The 22,035-nt window shown below is 48.4% G+C and overlaps 6 protein-coding genes across 6 annotated transcripts; 4 read left to right on the top strand and 2 right to left on the bottom strand.

Annotated features, from left to right (window-relative positions):
- Nucleotides 1–586: 586 nt before the first annotated feature.
- GIQ15_03230 (Ras GTPase activating protein) lies at nucleotides 587–6,032 on the bottom strand (the record flags this gene model as incomplete). Its single annotated transcript, XM_033550647.1, has 3 exons — nucleotides 587–1,476; nucleotides 1,533–1,814; nucleotides 1,868–6,032. The coding sequence occupies 3 exons, from the start codon at nucleotides 6,030–6,032 to the stop codon at nucleotides 587–589; spliced, it is 5,337 nt and encodes a 1,778-aa protein (XP_033407808.1).
- A 1,001-nt stretch (nucleotides 6,033–7,033) lies between these two features.
- Nucleotides 7,034–8,968, top strand: GIQ15_03229 (IMP dehydrogenase; the record flags this gene model as incomplete). The annotated part of the gene is made up of 3 exons (XM_033550646.1): nucleotides 7,034–7,241; nucleotides 7,319–7,627; nucleotides 7,830–8,968. 3 exons carry the CDS (start codon nucleotides 7,034–7,036, stop codon nucleotides 8,966–8,968), a joined length of 1,656 nt encoding a protein of 551 aa, XP_033407807.1.
- Nucleotides 8,969–9,755: 787 nt separating this feature from the next.
- GIQ15_03228 (uncharacterized protein) lies at nucleotides 9,756–10,886 on the top strand (the record flags this gene model as incomplete). The annotated part of the gene is made up of 3 exons (XM_033550645.1): nucleotides 9,756–9,811; nucleotides 9,861–10,213; nucleotides 10,279–10,886. The coding sequence occupies 3 exons, from the start codon at nucleotides 9,756–9,758 to the stop codon at nucleotides 10,884–10,886; spliced, it is 1,017 nt and encodes a 338-aa protein (XP_033407806.1).
- Nucleotides 10,887–11,277: 391 nt separating this feature from the next.
- On the top strand, nucleotides 11,278–11,634 carry GIQ15_03227 (40S ribosomal protein S21; the record flags this gene model as incomplete). Its single annotated transcript, XM_033550644.1, has 2 exons — nucleotides 11,278–11,360; nucleotides 11,406–11,634. The coding sequence occupies 2 exons, from the start codon at nucleotides 11,278–11,280 to the stop codon at nucleotides 11,632–11,634; spliced, it is 312 nt and encodes a 103-aa protein (XP_033407805.1).
- Nucleotides 11,635–12,818: 1,184 nt separating this feature from the next.
- GIQ15_03226 (phenylalanyl-tRNA synthetase alpha chain) lies at nucleotides 12,819–14,294 on the bottom strand (the record flags this gene model as incomplete). Its single annotated transcript, XM_033550643.1, has 1 exon — nucleotides 12,819–14,294. One exon carries the CDS (start codon nucleotides 14,292–14,294, stop codon nucleotides 12,819–12,821), a length of 1,476 nt encoding a protein of 491 aa, XP_033407804.1.
- Nucleotides 14,295–16,596: 2,302 nt separating this feature from the next.
- GIQ15_03225 (DRK1 histidine kinase) lies at nucleotides 16,597–20,717 on the top strand (the record flags this gene model as incomplete). The annotated part of the gene is made up of 3 exons (XM_033550642.1): nucleotides 16,597–16,833; nucleotides 16,924–20,610; nucleotides 20,688–20,717. The coding sequence occupies 3 exons, from the start codon at nucleotides 16,597–16,599 to the stop codon at nucleotides 20,715–20,717; spliced, it is 3,954 nt and encodes a 1,317-aa protein (XP_033407803.1).
- Between the last annotated feature and the right edge of the window lie 1,318 nt (nucleotides 20,718–22,035).

Here is a 22,035-nt window from a genome sequence, read left to right as displayed (position 1 = left end):
GTCGATCCCAACTCCCAGCCAACGTGACAAACCTCATAAAAGTGGCCTCTAAGTGGCGCCAGCAAAACAAGGAGGATTTTACAGAGGAGAAACACTTCTTATTAACTAATAGACAAGTATACGGAGCAGAGTATAGATTTCGCCGAAACGAGTATTTATTCGTCCACTAAATAACTACATACGGATAGGAAATAACCTAGCTATCATGCCACCAGGACACATTCCAATCTATCCAGTGCAGAAAATAGGGAGACCAAGTTAATAGCATACAAGAAACGAATGTCCAGTCCATAATACTTGCAATGGAACTAGATATATGCCGATGCAGTAGGGTGATATCTCAAAAACATAAAAAACAAACAAAGGAAAGATAGAAAAATGCAGACAGCGACATCGTTATACCGCCCATCCCGCACCGTCGCCATCGTATAAAAACACCGAAAAGAACCTCATGATGGGTAAGAAAACGTCAAACAGATAAAAAAGGAGTTAAAAATATAATATAAAAAAACAGAAAAAGGGTAATAGGAGAAGAAGATAATTTTCCAATTCCAATTCCAAGTCCACCCCCGATCATAACAATTGTTCATTCATTGTAAAATTTCCTCATAATCAAATGCAGGAACAGATTGACGTTGACGCGTAGCTGGTCCTCGAACAAATCCATAAACTGCGTGTTATTGAATTGGGCTTGCAGCAGGTCATCTAGTGGGATTTGTGCATTTGCTCCTGGAACCATCATGTTGCCGCTGCTTCCATCAATCGTGAAAATACCAACCGCGTTACTTGAGATGGTGAGATCGACGCGGTCCCATTGACGTTCCGTGTAGCCCTTCCAGTGGACAAGAACTCCCTTGTCCGCGAGGTTTCGGGCAGAGTACTTGTAGGAGCCAAATTTGAAAACACGGCCGGATCGTTGAAGCTCTCGTTCATGGTCCCATTGTTTCGTGAATGGCATTAGGAAACGTTTCTTTCCTTTCTTGTTTTGTAGTGTAATCATGGCCTGTTCAATATAGTCGTTATATGTCTTTAGTTGCCCTTCAAGATAGCCGGATTGGTCATTCAGTCGATCTAGGGTTAAGCGAACACCCTCAAGCTCTCGCTGCCGTTGAATTCTGCGACGATGTTTGGTCCTGATGTCGACGGCAATTTCATTTAGAAGGTCTTGATATTGGTTATGTCGACTGATTCTGCCAGCTCTCTCGAGATTGACGATGTTCTCGAGCGCGGTCCGTTTCAACTCTGCATAACCCATAGCACCAATATCAATCAGCGTGTTGGTATCAGAGTAGGCGCCGCGTTTCCGGCCACCAGTCGACAGCTCGTCGCGGACAAGATCTGCCCATCGTCCTTCATCTTCAATACTTGGTGGAGTGACTAGAATCTCCAACAGATTGGCGCCGGATTGGACTCGAATGATATATAAAATGCATCGTTTTGTCTCAACCAGGAGAGCCTTGATTTCCGCATCCGGATCTGCAGCACAAAATTAGTGGACTACTTAATGCATTTCATAGGTGTATATCACTTACCTTCCATGTTATGCAGCTTAGGAGTTAAAGTGAGACTGATTTCGGAAGAAGTGCTAACGGTCAAGAGCTCATTTTCATTGCTCTTCACGCTACCAAGGTCGCGGATGACTTCTCGAAGAGTATCTTCGGGGCTGGTGCAAATATATGGCGCTTCGGCTGCAATAAGTTGATGGATTGAGAAGATATCGGACATCTTGATATACAACGTCGGTTTTGTTTTGGCGTACAAGTCGTTGTACTCGTTGATATCAAAGTATGCCTCCGCATCCTGGACAGTGATGACTGCGAACAGTGTCAGTAAAATTACCAAGTAGCTTGGTAATGGGCACACTTACTATTTCCCCAAATTCCTCCAAGTCGCTGTATCGATTCTCCAATATAAGTATTCAGGGGTTGGAGGTAGACATTTTCGGCACCAAATAGTCTTCCGGAAGCAGCTTGGCCCATAACTTTACCAATTTCTCCCAGGTTTCTCTTCTGCTCCTGAGTCAAGGCACGCTCGACAACGCCCGACCTCTCAGGGTCTAAGAGCGCAGGCTGTAGATAACTCTTCCATACCCACTGTCCTACTAACTGGAGGATATATCCCCTGTCTTCTTCTTCATATTTAGCCAACAAGTGCTCATACATTTGTTGTGCAATGAAGCGGATTCCAAACGGCAAACGATGCAACGACTCTTCTAGCAAGGCTAGCACTTGGTCAACGATGTCACGGAGATCTTGAAGATGGCGGATGAAAGTCTCTCTCGTCTCCGGGTCTCTGATAGCCTCTTCTCGTGGAACGTCTGGCCTGCGCCGGCTTCGTTGACCAGTACGCAGCTCTTCATTATTAATAGCGGAGCGATAAATCTGCATGGGGTCGCTTTCTAGGTCGAGGTCGGCGTTGTCAATAATAGCCTCTTTGACAAGTGGACCAAAGAGATCTTTGGTAAATTTCCGATCCCGAGGTGTCTTGATATAGGCTGCCAGCAATTTGGTCCAGAATGCGTTGCATCGAATATAATCCTGAAGAGAAGCTGAATGATCTATCTCCTCCTTCACCGATCGTACGATAAGCTTGATCAAGTAATATTCCTCGCGTCTCTTCTGAGAGTAACCGAATAAGCCCATGACAAGATGTTTTATTCTATCACAGTCACGTTCGGACACTGCCTGTTCCCTCAGCCGTCGGAATACCCTCGCTAGATACTGTGGCTGGGTTTGCAGAAGGAAGAACAGCTCCTGATAATGTTCTAGTTTCCGGCGGGATGTCTTGTTGAGGGCCTTAAGATCAAACGGATCTTTCGAAGCAATATCGGCATTCGACAAGACCGCACCGACGTGTCCACCAAAATGTTTTTGGTGCTTGATAACTTCATCTAGGGTAATCTTATTCTTGACTAGAAGGGCAATCTTGATATCCAACTGGGTGATATACTGATCCGCCATCTCATTTTGTCGCACCTGTTGAACAACGGTCTTTCGTAGCCTCTCGAATTCAAGTTCTTCGTCAAAGTCGAAATCGCTATCGTTCAGTAAGTGGACGAATCCCTTTATCGTTCCAACAGGAGGATTCTTTCCGCTGGTGAGACTCTTGTATGCCTCTCCTTGTATCTTGCCTCTCACGAAACTTTGGACTTTGATAACTTTCTCCATGTTCTCGCGGTAGAATCGTTGCTTTTCGGCAAAGCGCTGGCGGACCATGCTTGCTCGGGCGAGCGTCTGGAGCTCCATGATCACATCCTCCTCCGCCTCTAGCTCGCCTAGAAGGTTGTCGACATCGGCTCTGACAAGCACTGCTCGTGAGAGGGCTTGGAGCTGAATGATTTCATCCGTGAAAGTATCCAGCTCTGATAAGAGGCTTCCAACGTCTATCCGTAGCAATGCGGCTCGCGCAAGGCCTTGCAAACGACAGATAGTCCCGCTCTCTTTTAGCAATGCTTCGTTCTCCTTGTTTTGGGCTTGTCGCAGTAAGAAACCTCGCACACTGCTCTGAGCAGAGGTTATGCTACTTGTGTTGGCGAAAAGGGCGCTCTTGCAGGCATCAACGTTATCACGAAGTAGTTGTCCCCGGATGAACCCTTGGAGCTCGATAACAGAGGACTCGTGGGTGCTAAATTCTTTTTTGGTCTCCTCAATCTTCCTCCTCACCGCGATGGCTCGTGAAATCGATTGAAGATCCAGCCAGTTGGGGCTAAACTTCGCCAGCATGGCCTTTTCCGCATCTATTCTGCTACGTGACGCATTCGCACGAACAATTGACTGAATATTCAACCACTCCGGGCTGAACTTCGCTAGCATAGCCCTTTGACTCTCTACCTTACTGCGGGTAGCTTTTGCGCGGACGATTGATTGAATCTCCAACCACTCGGGGCTGAACTTCGCTAGCATAGCCCTTTGACTCTCTACCTTGCTGCGAGTAGCCTTTGCGCGGACGATTGATTGAATCTCTAACCACTCGGGGCTAAATCTCGCCAGCATGGCCTTTTCGCCCTCTATCCTGCTCCGGGTAGCATTCGCGCGAAGAGCTGACTGTATATCAATGACAGCAGCGGCTTTCTTCTCGAGATGCCCTTTATCGAGCTGCACAGACCGTCGTAGCAGCATACCTCTGATATTTGACTGGAGGTATTGGACTGCCCCCTCGGCATCTCTTGTCTCTTCATACCGGTCACTCTCCAGTTTCCGCGCAAGAGCACCGCGTATAGCAGCTTGGAAACTCTTGATACCATGTTCTTCTCTACGGGCCAGAGTCTGTATGAGCTGAACTTTTGATTTGGCCTTCCTCGCTCGGACTAGAGATTGGAACTGTAGGATGTGCTTTTCCGCCGCTATGCACCAGGCTTGGTCATTTTCCTGCCTTAGTCGAACTATGAAACCTCGGGCGGCCGACTGTAGGTTGGTAGCGAATTTTTGCATGCCCAATCTGTACTCAGAAATTTGCCTGGCCCAGTCTCCGCGTATTCTAGACTGGAGGTCGATTAACATGTGTTCTTGGTCCCACAGGCCCTGCATCAAGTCGCCTAGTCGTAGTCTAACGAGTGCTCCTCTGGCTTGTGATTGTAAATCTGCTATGGAAGCCTCGTTCTCCTGCAGTTCCCTGGCAACTCTCTCTTCCCCTGTTTCGACGGGTTCCGGTTCCGGTTCCGGTTCAGGTTCGGGTTCAGCTCCAAATTTGGCGCCCATGCCTGAGAAGCTAGGCATTGGAACTCCTGCCTTGTCGAGGCCTCGTTGTGTTTGCTCCAGTTCATGATGTTCGAATTCCAGCTGTCCAACGAGGTTTCCAATTCGAAAGTCAACGACACCATTCTTAAACAGCAGCCAAGAGAGCGCATGTATACAGTGTATAACCTTGGGGATGTTTTTCCTTTCGTAGAGGTCTATTAGTTCGAACCTAAAGACTTCTGGAAGTGCGATTTCGTCTAGAAAACGGAAGAAGAGGGCGATGTTATCAGAATGGCGGTACTGTAATTTGGGGCTGTGGAATATTCGAAGGGTGCGGTGTGGGTATAATGCTTGAACGAGCTCTGCCAGAGTGACTCCATCGCGTAGTGCCTCTTCAAGCTGGACAATGGGGGGGATCGGTTTCTGTATCACGTCCTCGATCCATTCTTTGGCCTCTCCGATATGACACAGGTATTCATAGGCCTGTAAGAATCGACGTTGCTTGTCCATCCAGTTGGTCGCCGTCCAAGCAGACACACCCGTCGGTCTTGCAGCAGCACTTGCTTTTGGACCACCACGGATCGAGTCAGCACGTTTGAGCCGCCGACGGCCTTGCAGACCCACGACTGATGGGGTTGCCGTGGCTATAGCGAATTCATCCCCGTCACTTTGGGCGATCTGTGAGAGAGTTCGAAGATGGCTGGTCGTCGACTTTTGGAAAGTATGTAGTTCTGGCGCTGTAAATGCCGCCTGTAGGGATGGCGCATGAGGAGTCGACTGTGTGCGAGAGTGGTGAGAGCGTCGTACGCTCTGTGTCCGTGGTTCAAGAGGCTCATCCTGTTCCTGAATTATGGGACTTATGTGATCGCGAGAAGGGCTATTTAGCTGTTTTGAAAACGGTGAGGTGAACTCAGGCTGGCTATGTAATGGTTTCGAATACGGTGATGTGAAGTCTGGCTGGGGTACGAAGCCGCTCATCGTCTGGCTTCGAGTATGGCATGAAGAAGCAGACGCCGTCGAGGGTCTTGCCTTCGGCGGCGTGCTGTTGGGCGCCTGTGGCAGTGGGCGCAACGACCGCCGGATGCTTCCATAAGTCTCACCAGCGCTGAGTTGGGCAGCATCAAAACTTCCCAGTCTTCCACGAAGGTCTACCTTGCGCTCTGGCGTTTCTGGAGCGAAATCACTGGGCGTGTGCGAAGAGACGGTGCTCGTCCGACTGGGCATATGAGAACTGGACGACATTGAATAGAGAGAGGAGTTTGTAGAGGCGGTTGAGCCATGTCGCAGAGGGCCGTATGACGCCGGCAGCAGCTCGGACTGGCCTCGTCGTCGTAGCGAGGGAGGGTTTGACGACATCATGAGATGGACTGGTGGTGCGAGATGGATGAAGAAGCGATACTGGAACCAACACCCCTCTCAAGCCTAAGCATAGCGCCTCATGCTCCGTGCAGTCCAGGGGTGATGCGATGAATAAATATTGCAGACAGCCAGGGAGAGCTGTTTAGCGAGTGAAGACAGGCTAGGATTGTTGACGGTGGCCGTGGTATGCGCGATAGGCGGTGTCCCCTTAGCGTTGGCGCTGTCCGATCGGATCTTGCAGCTCGCCTGGTCGCTTGTTTTGCTTGTTTTGCTTGTTCTTCTCGTTGCTCTCTCGTTGCTTTCTCGTTGCTTTCTCGACAGCTTTTTGTCGCTTTGTTGACGTGGGGAGAAAGTGGTAAACAAGATGCCCGAAGGGGACTAGCGTGGGTTCTCACATGTCAAAGTCACGTGTTGTATCCATATGACGTGTTCTATACGGTTTTACTACGTACGATACGTGTATTTATGTTATCGTAATACGCCCCCCCAGGTATAACATGATAATATGATAGATGAAGATGAGATGATATAAGATGAAAAAAGGAAGAAGACAAGATGAAGATGATTAAGATGTTAAGATGATGGTGATAAGAAGATGATAAGATGAAGTAGAAAATAAGGTTGAGACAGAAGAACATGGTAGAGATACATGCTAGACATATATAGCCACCAGTGTTGATAACGAGGATCAAGAAGTCTCCAGTCAAGGTCCTATATTATATATTATGATCATTATTTATATGGTTATATCTGATCTATGGTTGTATATAAGTGCTTGTATAGAGTACTGTGCTAGCTCTGCTTACTCAGCTCCACGCGAGCATTCACAAAACGTCAAATTTTCCTTGTTCGATTTTTCTTCCTTTGGGTTTTCTCTTCCTTCCCTTGGGAAAGAAGTTTTCTCCCCGCCAACAGAACGTTTTCCATAGCAGTCTCTGTTGACGGTTGTCCATCTTCGTCATACCCGCACCCTCTGAGCAGATATATATATATCAGCAATGCCTCTTTCCAATGGAGACGGCCGCAACGGCAACGCGGTGAAGACCCTGGGCGGCAGGACGGAGTTCGTCGACTGCTCCAAGGCCCTGGACCTCCTGAAAACGGAGTACACGTCTGGGGATGGACTGGATATCAAGGATCTGCTTGACTCGAACAAGCGCGGGGCCCTGACCTACAACGACTTCCTGGTGCTTCCTGGATACATCGGTATGAATGCGCCTGCTAGAACGTCAAGAGAAACAGCACAAGGATAGGAGGCTAATCACCAATATCTGTTTTGGCAGGATTCCCCGCATCCGAGGTGACTCTGCAGTCGCCTGTTACCAAGCGCATCTCTTTGAATGTGCCTCTGCTCTCCTCGCCTATGGATACCGTCACGGAGCACTCCATGGCAATCCATATGGCTCTCCTGGGTGGTCTCGGAGTCATTCACCACAATTGCTCTGCTGAAGAGCAGGCTGAGATGGTCAGGAAGGTGAAACGGTATGAGAACGGGTTTATCCTCGACCCAGTCGTTATCTCTCCCAAGACCACAGTCGCAGAGGCCAAGGACTTGAAGCAGAAGTGGGGATTCGGTGGATTTCCCGTAACTGGTGAGTTATACTACTTTTCATTATTCTTCACCCTTGCGTTCCAATGATGTTTTCCATCTTATCATAACTTTCGTTCAACTGTACGCGGCGAGAGCTGCACTGGAGAGCCATAGATTTATATCTGAGATTGTCCGCTTCCCATGATTTGACTATACAATTGATATGTCTCGCATCCTCCACTGACTTAAACGTGGAAAATCAGAAAATGGCGACCTCCGCTCTAAGCTGGTTGGTATTGTCACCAGCAGGGACATCCAATTCCACCCTGAGTTGAATGACCCAGTTACCGCTGTCATGTCCACCGATCTCGTCACAGCTCCATCAGGCACCACCTTGGCGGAAGCCAACGAGGTCCTGCGTGCCTCCAAGAAGGGCAAGCTCCCGATCGTCGACGAGCAAGGAAACATCGTCTCCCTCCTCTCTCGCTCCGATCTTATGAAAAACCTCCACTACCCATTGGCCTCCAAGCTCCCTGACTCAAAGCAGCTTATCTGCGCTGCTTCCATCGGCACTCGCCCCGCGGACAAGGACAGACTCCAAAAGCTAGTCGAGGCCGGTCTTGACCTCGTCGTTCTCGACAGCAGCCAGGGTAACAGCATTTACCAGATCGAAATGATCAAACACGTCAAGGCCACCCACCCCGGAATCGACGTTATCGCCGGTAACGTCGTCACTCGCGAACAGGCCGCATCCCTCATTGCAGCCGGTGCCGATGGCCTGAGAATCGGCATGGGCAGCGGTAGCGCTTGCATCACCCAGGAAGTCATGGCCGTCGGCAGACCACAAGCCGCCGCCGTCCACAGCGTAACTGAATTAGCTTCCCGCTTTGGTGTTCCCTGTATTGCCGATGGTGGTGTCCAGAACGTAGGCCACATCGTCAAGGCCCTTGCCATGGGTGCCTCCACCGTCATGATGGGCGGCCTTCTTGCCGGTACCACCGAGTCTCCAGGCCAGTACTTCGTCAGCCGCGAAGGACAGCTCGTCAAGGCCTACCGTGGTATGGGCAGCATCGACGCCATGGAAGAAAAGAAAGCCGGCGCCGGTTCAGGCGGCAGCAAGAGCACTGCCGGCACAGCGAGATACTTCTCTGAGAAAGACAGTCTGCTCGTTGCCCAGGGTGTGTCTGGCTCCGTCCTCGACCGTGGCTCCATCACCAAGTTCGTTCCATATCTTATTGCCGGTGTCCAGCACTCGTTCCAGGATATGGGCGTCAAGAGCTTGGAGGCCCTCCATGAAGGTGTTGCTAAGGGAACTGTTCGCTTCGAGGTACGAACTACCAGTGCCCAGGCTGAAGGAAACGTCCACGGCCTGCACACCTACGATAAGAAGCTTTACTCTTAAACCTTCCACCCATCTTTTATTTTCCCTACTCTCTCCTTCAGATGTCGTTATTTCAGTTTGGCGAGGCTTCAGGAGTTTAAAGTGGTGTTGTATCTGATGGTAGCAGGTGGTTTGGTATGCAAGTTGACCTAACAGTCGACTACTAAAAGTTTACGCTCCTTATGAGTTCCCTGAATATTATGGATGATAGTTATGCACATTACACATTATGACAGAATGGAAACTAATCCGCACTTTATCCTTACTCATATTTGTAGCGGTACGTGGTATAACACAACATGTAATATCATTGACCAATGTTTCCCATACTTAGACCATAACAGGGCCACCAGAAGTATCGAGAATGAAAGATAGCGTGTTAAGCTACTCTTGTAGATACCCTAGGTGGCTCTTCGTGTCTTTGTCCCATGGCCATCTCGGCTGTCGGGGCTTTGATAGACAACCTCGGGACAATCATCCATGCGCGCTCGTTCCTCCCCACACGCCCATGAGTGCCGCCACAGGGTCAACCAGACGCTTCAACAGGCAACGTCGTCTATAACGATGCCTGCTCTCATAAATAAATGGCATCCGCACGCAATCCATCACCAGACCTCCAAGCTTGCCTTCTCCCCTCTTCCACGGCTGTATAGCATCACAGCTTCACGACAACCAGTCAACTGTCCAGAAAGCTCATTATTGCGCAGCACCGCACCATCGAAAAAGAGGGCTACATTCAATTCTATACAGAGAGTACCGTATTCAAATATTCACATAATACCACAGTATCGAAAACCAATGGCTCCAGATGATAGCAAGAAGCCAGCCATCGATTATAAAATACCACGTCCAAGTTCAAGGCAAGTCTCCTTGATTAATAAAATTGAAACGGAGTAAACTAACACTTCATCAGTGTCATACTTATATCGCCGCAGGATGAAGTTCTGCTTCTCCATCGAGTAAAAACATCCTCCTCGTTCCCATCGGCACACGTATTCCCGGGCGGAAATATATCTTCTCAGGATGGCGATTTCCCTCCAGCAGGTCACCCAGACAGCCACGATGATGGAATTCACTATAGACGGGCTGCGATCCGCGAAACGTTCGAGGAGAGCGGTATTCTACTTGCCAAAAATAAGGCTACTGGGCGCATGGTGAAACTTAGCCCGACGGAGAGAGAGGAAGGTCGACATGCCATACATAGGAACGAAGTTACGTTTGAGAAATGGCTAAAGGGCATAGATGCCAATGCTGAGCCGGATACTGGTGAGATGCTGCCTTGAATTAGACTCCTGAGGTGGAAAAGGTCGTGTTAATGAAAGTACGCGCAGAATCCCTTATACCCTTTTCGCATTGGGTAACGCCTTCCATCAACGCCCGCCGTTTCACGACGCAGATGTATCTATATTTTCTCCCTCCTGCAAATGGCACTAGTGCTGTCGATATTGCGGGCCAGGAAGCGGACAGCGAAGAAGTCCAAGTACCTACCTCGGATGGCGGAGTAGAGGTTACAGAAGCGCAATTCCTGTCAGCTACAGAATGGCTACGACGTACAAAGGCAGACGAAGTAATCATGTTCCCTCCCCAAGTACTACTGCTCAGCTTCGTTGCACAGTTTCTCGAACGGCCGGGTGAAAAGGTGCCGATATCAGCTGAAGAGTCGACGCGCCGACGGGAAGAACTGATCAAGTTCGTTCACTCTGGTAAACCAGCATGGACTCATAAGTTTATCTCGCCGCGGCCACTGGGCAGCATGCCTGATGGCAGGCTGATTATGGATTTGAATTACCCAGGCAAAGAACTGGAGGAGACCGAGAAACGAGGTGATCCTGACAGAGTTATACTCGTGACCTTTAAGAAAGAAGGGCCGAGAGGAGTAGAGGTCCGCTGGATAAGTGAGGTTGAAGCTCATTTAAAGGAGCAAAAGAGCTCGATGTGATCCTGGTATATATCTCGTGGCCGTTATCGAGCCAGTATATTCGACCGTTTCTGCTTCTTGTACATAATTGAAGGCTTAGTTAGGTATACCCTTTATCTAGAGGATAACAATTAGACTACACACGGGCTTGGATAACTTGAACATCGAATATTAACCCGTTGAACGTTCGCTCGTAGTTCTTCCATGTCTATTTGATGCTTTTGATATGTCTGAACCTAAATCTCCCACCAGGTCACATGACGCACAATCGAAAAAGCGATTTTACATCTCGCGCCAACAGCAAAAGGCATCAAAGTCATCGACAAGAGAAGACCATCCGATTCCACCTCCCTCCGTCTCTACCTCCGACCAACCCTTTCTCCCCCAGATACACTCAATCTAATCCGCCAAAATGGAAAACGAGAAGGGCGAAATCGTCGATCTGTACGCAAACTCCCTCCTGTCCACAGAAACCTTATCAACGTCGAGCGAGAAGTGAATTTGTCCCTGCAGCTACTAATGAGATTCTGTGTGAAATAGCTACGTCCCCCGCAAGTGCAGCGCCACCAACCGCATCATCAAGGCCAAGGACCACGCTTCGGTTCAAATCAGCATCGCTAAGGTCGACGAGAACGGCCGATACACCGGTGAAAACCAAGTCTACGCTCTGTCCGGATTCGTACGCGCTATGGGCGAGGGTGATGACAGCTTGAACCGTTTGGCTCAGAGGGATGGATTCTTGAAGAACGTCTGGACCGCAAGCCGATAAGCGGGAGGAGAGAAGTCGTTTTTTATTTTAGATGCCAAATGGTATATAATGCCCTTACCGAAACAGTTCAAAGCACGGCACCGGGAGAAGGATCACGAGAACAACTTTTGTGTGGACGTATGCTGATAATAGTGGTTTACTGTTATAGATCCATTTTCTTGAAACGAGGTCGGAATGGTGAATGGGAATGGATATCAGGAATTTCCGATGTTATGAAAACTCTAGCGCCGTCCCACCTATTCTTTTGAGAGGATGCGATAATACGAATCCACCAGAGAAGTGTGGCGGGAACGAACAGAGCCAAAAAATGAAATAATATAAAAATTCAAAACCATACCTTCTCCTTCCCAACAAGACCTTTTACGGCCAGACAATACCATATAAAAGACATCTCTAGTCAAGAGAATCAAACCAGAAGATAGGCAACAGTGGATAATCTCCCTTTTTCTAATACCACTTACTCTTCTGCCTACAAATCTGCACCCTTGTCGTCATTCCATTTTCTTATTCTACAAATGAACCGGTACTCCAGCTTCCTCGTCCGATCGAGATATGTGAATAACTATCTCGGTCTCCTAAGCATGGGCGAGGAAGTCGATTAGCAGATTCTTGTAATCACTTATGCCGGGAGAATAAAAGCTGCCTTCTGATGAGCTGCGACGGTCAAGATCACACGTCGAAGCACAGATACGGGCAGAACATATCACATGCATCTATATGAATTGTTTTTTTTCCCCACGTCGAAGCTCCCTGTAGGGATGGTGTTGTCATTGACCATTATTCTTAGAACACACGGTTTAAAAAGTTGCCCCCAGATGTGTAACCGAAGCTTAGTTTTAATTTACTTCATTTCTTTCCTCAAAGCTGTTATTCCCGTCTCATGATTAATTCGAGTAAGGTTAACAAAAGTTAAAGCGGAATATAACAATTAAATTGGTTTAAGGTAGGTAGGTAGGTAGCAACGTAATCGAATCGTATGCATAACATAACTCATCTAAGGGAGGGCGTCTCTTTAATCCTTTTCTAGCCGCACGGCAGGGTTCGATTCGACGAAGTTGAGGTTTACTTTGTGTCCTACCAGCTCTCGGATATTATTCAGACCGTATCTATTCGCGGGGTAAGTATGTAAGCATTTATTGTATCTATAACGAGGTGTCATATACCCGCACGGACAGGGGGAAAACTCACTTGATCATAGTTGGTCGCTCCAAACTCAATCCCCAGCCGTAAACCTGCATGTTGCTAGGAATGCCCATTGGTTCCAACATTTCCGGTCTGAACATACCGCTATTTCCAATCTCGACCCATTTCTTCAGGGCGTTATGGTAGGCGAAAATCTCCAAACTGGGTTCAGTGTAAGGGTTGTATGCGGGTTTGAAGCGTAGTCCATGCATGCCCATCTTGCCAAAGAAAACCTCCATGAACCCGATCAACCCCCCGAGAGATAGACCGAAGTCCGCAATCACACCTTCGATATGCTGGAACTCAGCAAGATGGGTTGCATCTAGGGTTTCGTTGCGGAAGACCTTATCGATACTAAAGTATCGGGCAGGACGTGGGTCTTGTGCTAGTTTTTGAAGCATATAAGCGGAGACAGCGGTGGTGTGAGTCCGTAGGACAAGGCGCAAGGATTCCTCCTCGCTCCAAGGATAGCGGTAACCGATGGAACCGCGGAAGCCGGTTTCATGTGCAGCATGAACGTTGTTCCAGTATTCCTCATAGTTTGGGGGTTTGGAGGCAGTACTTGAAGCAGGGGAACTTTTATCCTGGTTAAAAGTTGACAAATGGATATCGTTCTCTGGGTCTGCTCTCGGTTTATCCGCCTTCACGGGGTCAGAGATATAAAAGGTATCCTGAAGATCACGGGCAGGATGTTGTTGAGGGACGTATAGGGCATCGAAATTCCAGAATCCAGATTCAACGTAACGGTTAGTAGGCATTTCTTTGAATCCCATCTCAAAAAAGATCTGTCTAAATTCATGGCGGACTTTATTCAGTGGATGCAGGGCGCCACAGGGTGTTATGGCTCCTTTGGCGTTGAAGTTGTATCCCTTTAATTTTGCCGTCTTCCAGGAACCATCGGCAAGCATGTCCATCGTGAGATCTGTTTCTTCCTTGACAAATTCTCTGGCATACTTGGGTCCCTTCCAAAACTTATATACGAAAACTTTATGGGTATTGATGAGCTTCCGCTTTCGCAGCTCGGCGAGAATTTTGGCGTCTGGGTGTGTCTTCGTCTTCTGGATAATAGCGAGCTGGTCGCGGGACGTGTCTTCTATCGAATCCGTGGCCGCCCTCAATGTGTCTTTGTCCTTCTTAATCCACCCCTTTTTAAACGCGTTTCCAGTTCCGACTTTGGCGATCTCCTTTCCAACGATATCTGGCAAATCGGTGATTTTTAACCCCTCCATCGCGGCACTGACTGCCTCGAAAACCCTAGCTTCATGACTGCCATTGGCAACGATACCTTCGGCTTCAGGCAGTAAATACACTTCCTCAGTTTCTATAGTCTCCTGGAGCACCATGTCTCTCGCGGTGAGACGGTCTAAAGCAGCCTTGACGCTCTGCGCTGGAGCTGATGGGAAGACATGACTCGACAATTGTGGCTCGTCCGTTGAGGCGAGACACTCCAAAACCTGGGGAGTAAGGTCGGATGCCATGGTTGCAGCTTGTGATCCTATCCGCAGCTCTCTAGTCACGAAACAACAACGGTAACTGGAGGCTGCTGCGAGTCGAGCGGCGTGAAACTTGGTGTTCAGTGACTTTGGTGACTCTTTATCGTGTGTGTTGGTTTAGGGTCACGTGATATTTCATGCCACTTTCACCGTGGGGGAAGCATCGTATTAAAACGAGGTTCATGACGATGCAACATCTACTGCGATCGAGAGTTCGCATGAAGCACTGTTGCGTTTCCAGAGAACTATGTTAGTCGTCATGTAGGCGAGATCGTATCTCCCACGGTGACTCCCTGTACCTGATCATATTCGACGGGCTTATACATTCATCTCAGTCCAGATCTATACAAAGGTCCCCTTGCCCCTCCCATCAGCGATTTGATCGCGACAGAGTAAACTTATTAATAAGAATATTCCCTTTGTTGAATCAAAGCTCCTTTGAATAGGCTACTGCAAGATAACGATCCCTCCGACCTAACCAATGACCAACTGGCAGTCGCACCTCCGACCCAATATAGGAGCATCATTCGACCGCCTCACATTTTCAATGGACAGGGCTCTAGACGTTAAACTAAAGCCAGAGACCACGGAATCAAGCGGAAACCCCTGTAGCAAGGTACTATATCTTCTGTCCCAGGGTGATATGTACCTACCCGTTTCCGTTTCCGGGGTCGGAGGGGGGTTGCAAAGAGTATCCAGGAGCTGACCAACCGGCGGTGGTGGAAATATGTTTCTCACCCTCATCAATCTGACACTGAACTAGTCTGATTTGGTATAGTTTCCGCATGTGTTTTTTTCGCCGGTGTGGAGGGCTCACTTGACAGCTCAGTCGGAAACAGTCCAGATTCCAATCTATGCACATGATCGGATGGGAATATCCCAGGTAACCCATGGCTTTCCATCATCTGTTGCCATCCGTTGTGCAATAACGAGTCCAACCTGGCAGGTCAAACCCACCGGGATGGCGTTTGCTATCGGCTCATGGATGAGTAAATATGGAGATGCCGTTGGATGTATCTGCACAACCCGCTACATCCATCTATACTCCCGTATCTCACGTCATCCACTGGACGTATATGTACGTACCTCAAACGGTCAATCGACGGAGAACAATGCTGCGAGCTCACCGTCTCTCGGACTTGGACGGCGGGAGGTGCCCCATTGGCTGCTGATGCCAGTCTAGTGCAACCATCCCATGCGGAGGCGAGACCTGCCCTGCACCCTCCAATCGCGGTGACAGCCAGTCGTCTGATGCTGATGATCAAGGCGACCAACTAGCCCAGATCCAACGCAAGCCTCGCTTGGCGCATTTTTTTTGTTCATAGGCAACACTTGCGTTTCAAGTGACGATGTTGATCTTGCTGTCCTTGCAGTCGAGATAGACCTGGAGTCCGACAGCGCTATCGTGCTGCTAGCCTCCTGAATCCTGCAGTTAGGTTCGGTCTAAGCATGCTAGCCCTTGTCTCGATATAACTAGTCAGTCAAGCGTTCGTAAAAGCCCGCCCGCCCACCAGGTAGCCAACCCTCGTCCTCGCCCAGGAGCCCTTCGCACAAACGGGGGGGAAGAGCCAAAAGCAACGAGCCTCCCCAGTTGTTGGACGCTGCCGGTCGTCGTCATAAGCGGGCAAGTACCGTGCATCCGCCCTGCAGGAAGGTGAATGTTGTTGCAGAGTGACCTTTGTCCTTTTATTTTCTTCTTCTCTGGCCGTTGTTGCAGGTCGAAAGCCGTCGTAGAGGTTGGTGGGCCGAGTCTTAAGTAAGCGCGTAGGCCCTTCACCCCAAAAGAGCTAGCCCCCCTTCATTTCTCGTCCGTTTAGAGTTGGGCCTCAAACTGTGCCTCCCGACGAGCCATCCCAGCGCAAGTTCTCCTCTCTCCCTTCACGAACTGCGACCTGCCTATCTCTATCTCGACTAGCAGCACCGCCTCGGCCTCCTGGGTCGTCGTCTACGCCGTCGTTCTCGTTGCTACCGGATACTCACCGCTACCACCGTCACCGTCACCTGGCGAGCGAGACCGCCGCTTTCGCTTCAAAACGCTACCCCGGATCGACTCTCTCGACCTCAACCCACCACCTCCTTTCTTCACCAGCCGACTGCTTGCCGCCAATGTCGACTTCGCGTTGACTGCGTGGCCCGTACGCATTCTGAGCTCTGCCCTCGAACCTGCTGCCAGCGTGTTTTTTTTGGCTCCTACGTTGCAGTGGTTGGAACGGGCGAACGAACGTGTAAAAAAAGAAAGAAAGAGAAAACCTAAGGGAAAGGAGAACTATTATATTTTTGCTACAGCATGGCTCCCGACGACGAAACGTTGTTAGCAGCTGCTGCTCTTTTACGGGGTCTGGCAAAGGATACACCGCTGCCCGCCTCGTTTCCATTCAACGGCCACAAATATAACCAGCCACCGACAAATGGTTACGATGTCGCCAAAATCAAGCTTCCCGGCTTGGAAAGTGATGGCAAAGCTGCGTTGGAACGTGAGATAGCTGCACTTATCAGCAGAGTTAACACATTACAGTTCTTCGTGGTAAGTAGTAATCGTTGACGCTGATATCAAAGTGTCTGAGTTGAACTTGGCACATATGACGCCCTGTTCGAAGCTAACATGTTACTGTAGCCACCCTCACGACACACCCGTGCTTCAAATCTTAAAAACATCCATAACGAACCCGATAACGACCAAGACACCGATTCAAAGACTGTCTGTGAAGACGACTCTACCTCGGATGAAGACGATGACATTGTTCAAGTTAAGAACCCCTATGAAGAAGACATCACTTATCTCCGTAACCGTGTGCAGCTGCAGGCCGATGAAATCAAACTACAAAAGGAAATAATCACTCGTGTACGTGATGAATTACGGCTACAGGAAGAACACACCAAAAACGCGCTCGTCAAGGTGGAACGTGAAGATGTCGGCCTTTTGGAACGTGAACTCCGCAAACATCAACAAGCCAACGAGGCCTTCCAGAAAGCTCTTAGGGAAATCGGCGGTATCATCACTCAGGTAGCCAACGGTGACCTCTCTATGAAAGTCCAGATCCACCCTCTGGAGATGGACCCAGAAATCACAACATTCAAACGCACTATCAATACTATGATGGACCAACTCCAGGTGTTCGGAAGTGAGGTGTCCAGGGTCGCGAGAGAGGTCGGAACCGAAGGTATTCTGGGTGGTCAGGCCCAAATCACCGGAGTCAACGGCATCTGGAAAGAGTTGACTGAAAACGTCAACATCATGGCTACCAACCTTACCAACCAAGTCCGAGAAATCGCAACCGTCACAACCGCTGTCGCCCATGGTGACCTTAGCCAGAAGATTGAACGTCGAGCCAAGGGTGAGATTCTTGAGCTCCAGCAGACTATCAATACTATGGTTGATCAACTTCGTACATTCGCAACGGAAGTCACTCGAGTCGCCCGTGACGTAGGAACTGAGGGAGTCTTGGGTGGTCAGGCCCAGATTGATGGAGTCAAGGGCATGTGGAACGAACTAACTGTCAACGTCAACGCTATGGCTGAGAATCTCACCACCCAAGTCCGTGATATCGCTACTGTCACTACCGCCGTGGCTAAGGGTGACCTTACCCAAAAGGTCCAGGCCAACTGCAAGGGTGAAATTCTGGCGCTGAAGACCATCATAAATTCTATGGTTGACCAACTCAAACAATTCGCCCAAGAAGTCACGAAAATTGCAAAGGAAGTCGGCACAGACGGTATGCTCGGTGGCCAAGCCACTGTTCATGATGTTGAAGGCACCTGGAAGGATCTCACTGAAAACGTCAACGGCATGGCCATGAATCTTACAACTCAGGTCAGAGAAATTGCCGACGTCACCACTGCCGTAGCAAAGGGAGACCTTACAAAGAAGGTGACTGCAGAGGTCAAGGGAGAAATCCTGGATTTGAAAAATACCATCAACAGTATGGTGGACCGTTTGAACACTTTCGCCTTTGAAGTCAGCAAGGTCGCTCGTGAGGTCGGAACCGATGGAACCCTTGGAGGTCAAGCTAAGGTTGACAACGTTGAAGGAAAATGGAAGGACCTAACCGACAACGTGAACACCATGGCCCAAAATCTTACTGTTCAAGTGCGAGCCATATCCAATGTCACCCAGGCCATTGCCAAAGGAAACATGAACAAGAAGATTGATGTGCATGCACAAGGTGAAATACTCACTTTGAAAGACACCATAAACAACATGGTTGACCGACTTGCCAACTTTGCCCATGAACTGAAGAGGGTTGCCCGCGATGTGGGTGTCGATGGAAAGATGGGAGGTCAAGCAAACGTCGAAGGAATTTCTGGCAGATGGAAAGAAATTACCGAGGACGTTAACACGATGGCAGACAATCTGACGTCTCAAGTGCGAGCCTTTGGAGAAATTACAGATGCAGCTACCGATGGCGATTTCACAAAGCTGATCACTGTCGAAGCCTCTGGCGAGATGGACGAACTGAAGAGGAAGATCAATAAGATGGTGTCAAATCTCCGAGACAGTATCCAGCGAAACACAGCTGCTCGAGAAGCTGCCGAGTTAGCCAATCGTACCAAATCAGAGTTCTTGGCCAATATGAGCCACGAAATCCGTACGCCAATGAATGGTATCATTGGTATGACCCAGCTTACTCTCGATACCGATGACCTCAAGCCATACCCACGTGAAATGTTAAACGTGGTGCACAGTCTGGCAAACAGTCTCTTGACCATTATTGATGATATTTTGGATATCTCAAAGATTGAGGCAAACAGGATGGTCATCGAGAGTATTCCGTTCACGATGAGGGGTACAGTTTTCAACGCCTTGAAAACACTTGCTGTGAAGGCCAATGAAAAATTCCTCAACCTGACTTACCAGGTCGATAGCTCTGTTCCCGACTATGTCATTGGAGACCCCTTCCGCCTTCGACAAATCATCCTGAACTTGGTTGGAAATGCCATTAAATTCACTGAACATGGTGAGGTAACGCTTGAGATCAAGAAGCATGTACCCCCACAACCTGCCAATGGTGAGCCTGCACGAGAGGTGTGCGCTGAGGATGAGTATGCATATGAATTCTCCGTCCAGGATACAGGTATTGGTATTGCAAAGGACAAGCTGGATATGATTTTCGATACATTCCAGCAAGCCGACGGCTCCACTACTCGCAAGTTTGGTGGTACCGGTTTGGGCTTGTCTATCTCCAAACGATTGGTTAACCTGATGGGTGGTGATGTCTGGGTCACTTCAGAATACGGTCGTGGCAGTACCTTCCACTTCACTTGTGTTGTGAAACAGGCGGATCAATCTCTGGATGTCATTGCCTCATCTTTGATGCCATACAAGGGTCACTCAGTTCTGTTCATCGATAAGGGGTTCACTGGTGACTACGCGCAGGATATTATCGGCATGTTGAAAGAGCTTGATCTGATTCCGATCGTCGTTCACAACGAGACCAACGTTCCACCACCCGAAATCAAAGACGACGAAGGTAAAGAGGCTGGACACGCTTATGATGTTATCATCGTCGATATGATCGAAACGGCACGAACCTTGCGAACGTTCGATGAGTTCAAGTACATCCCCATTGTTCTCTTGTGCCCAGTCGTTTCTGTTAGCTTGAAGTCAGCTCTTGACCTTGGAATCACCTCTTACATGACAACTCCATGCCAGCCGATCGATCTTGGCAACGGCATGCTCCCGGCATTGGAAGGTCGCTCAACACCACTCACATCCGATGACTCTCGATCATTCGACATCCTTCTGGCTGAAGATAATGACGTTAACCAGAAGGTTGCCGTTAAAATACTAGAGAAATGCAACCACGGCGTTACCGTTGTCGGCAACGGTCTCCAGGCTCTCGAGTCTATTAAGAAACGCCGATTCGACGTTATCCTCATGGATGTCCAGATGCCAATCATGGGTGGCTTCGAAGCGACCGGTGAAATCCGTGCATACGAGAAGCGTCACGGCCTTTCAAGAACACCCATTATTGCCCTAACGGCACACGCTATGTTGGGTGATCGTGAAAAATGTATCCAAGCCCAGATGGACGAATACCTCTCCAAGCCGCTTAAACAGACACAGATGATGCAGACAATTCTCAAGTGCACCACTCTTGGAGGGCCTTTGCTTGAGAAGAGCAACAATGAGTCGAGGCTTGGCATTAACACGCAGATGCATGGTAGATCCCGTATGCACTCGTCTGATTATCGGGATCGACGCCCGCGTTTAGACCCACGCTTAGAGCCACGAGCTTACGGAGGCGCAGAAGGGCCAACGAGCTCAACGGCTGAAGCCAAGAAAGCCAGTACTACTGAATCGGTGAGTGCTACCCATACCCCCCGCGCAGGCCCATCCAGTTCACCTCCGTTTTCTACCTCCTTTACTAATCCAAGCAGAGGGTAGTCGATATCTCGGACAAACAGTAGCTAGCTATTCCAAAAACGGACCATTTTTAACGAAAAGGACGGCGTACTAGGAAGGTTGATATCCATTGTGACAGAGCAATGAGGCAGTTTTAACTCCAGGAAGCATATCAATATATTCTCACCATGATTGGCAAAGTGGAATCCCTATATTTCCCCAGACACCTACTCAAACAATCTATCGTGACCTGTACTTATTTATTTGGCTGATATTTCCTGGAAATCGCATTTTCCCCTATATCCATTAGCGACATGCATGCTGTCCTCATCCTCCCTCATACTAGCTCAATTTTGCTAAGCTTCACGAATTGGATTTCTGAATTATGTGGGCGTTTCCCGGCGGAGAGAGTTATGGCGAGTCTGACAATGTTTTTTTTGGTTGCTTCCGGCCTCTCTATTATCCCCTGTTTTTCTAAATATCTCTTTGGCTCCCATATTTCTTTACCCTTCTGTCTTCTATTTCCTTTAATGTTTTTACTTGGTTGATTTTGCTCTGTCTGTTGAACATACCCACTTTTTGATCATTTTTCCGTGTTTCTTGTTTTGGTTTTCAGTTTCACAGACAATCTACGGAAGAGAAGATAGTTGAGCGGATGAAGAACAAGACTCTACTCTATAGCTCGTTTACTTCTATTGTTCAATTTATTCTTTACTTTCTAATTCTCGTTGATTGGATTTTTTGAATATTCGGGTCACTTTGCACCCATCTGCATTTTGGAATAGGTTGATACTTAAAATTTAAAGCCCAGTTATGTCGAAACAGTAGCTACCATGGACAGTTATAATACACACTGCTCTTATATCCTACTTAATATAACATTGCCACAGGCTCAAGCTATGTAAGGTGGTTACTGTTCGGCTAGGTCGCCAACTTGTTCATTCGCTGAATTATTGTCTAATATTCATTAATTTCTCACTCAAGTAAATATGACCCGTTAACAATAAGCATTACATACATTTCCGGTATAGTTGGGCAGAAAAAAACAATAGAAAGATAGAGGAAGTAAAAGGAGTGTTATTTCTTTTCTGAAAGAGTCCTCAATCTGGGTTTTCTTGTGGCTATAAGTCTTCATAGATTCATTAAGGAAAGTGGGTATTTTATATACTAAGCATGAGAGATCAACGCCTCGACATGGAAATAAAATGCGCGCTGGAAAAAAACAACAAACGATGACTGCACCAACATTATAAACAGTAGTATAGGGGCTATGATTAGTAGGAGCTGGGTGATGGAGTCAAAAAAAAAGCATTAAACAACGTAAAGATAAAGTCATAGGATGTCCATGGCGGCGTCGTTTCAGATATATCTCTTCATATCCGT

This window comes from Arthroderma uncinatum (assembly GCF_011692745.1).
Source record: "Arthroderma uncinatum strain CBS 119779 chromosome Unknown scaffold2, whole genome shotgun sequence".
In the NCBI taxonomy this organism is placed as follows: Eukaryota; Fungi; Ascomycota; class Eurotiomycetes; order Onygenales; family Arthrodermataceae; genus Arthroderma; species Arthroderma uncinatum.
This window is presented reverse-complemented; position numbering and strand designations above follow the sequence as displayed.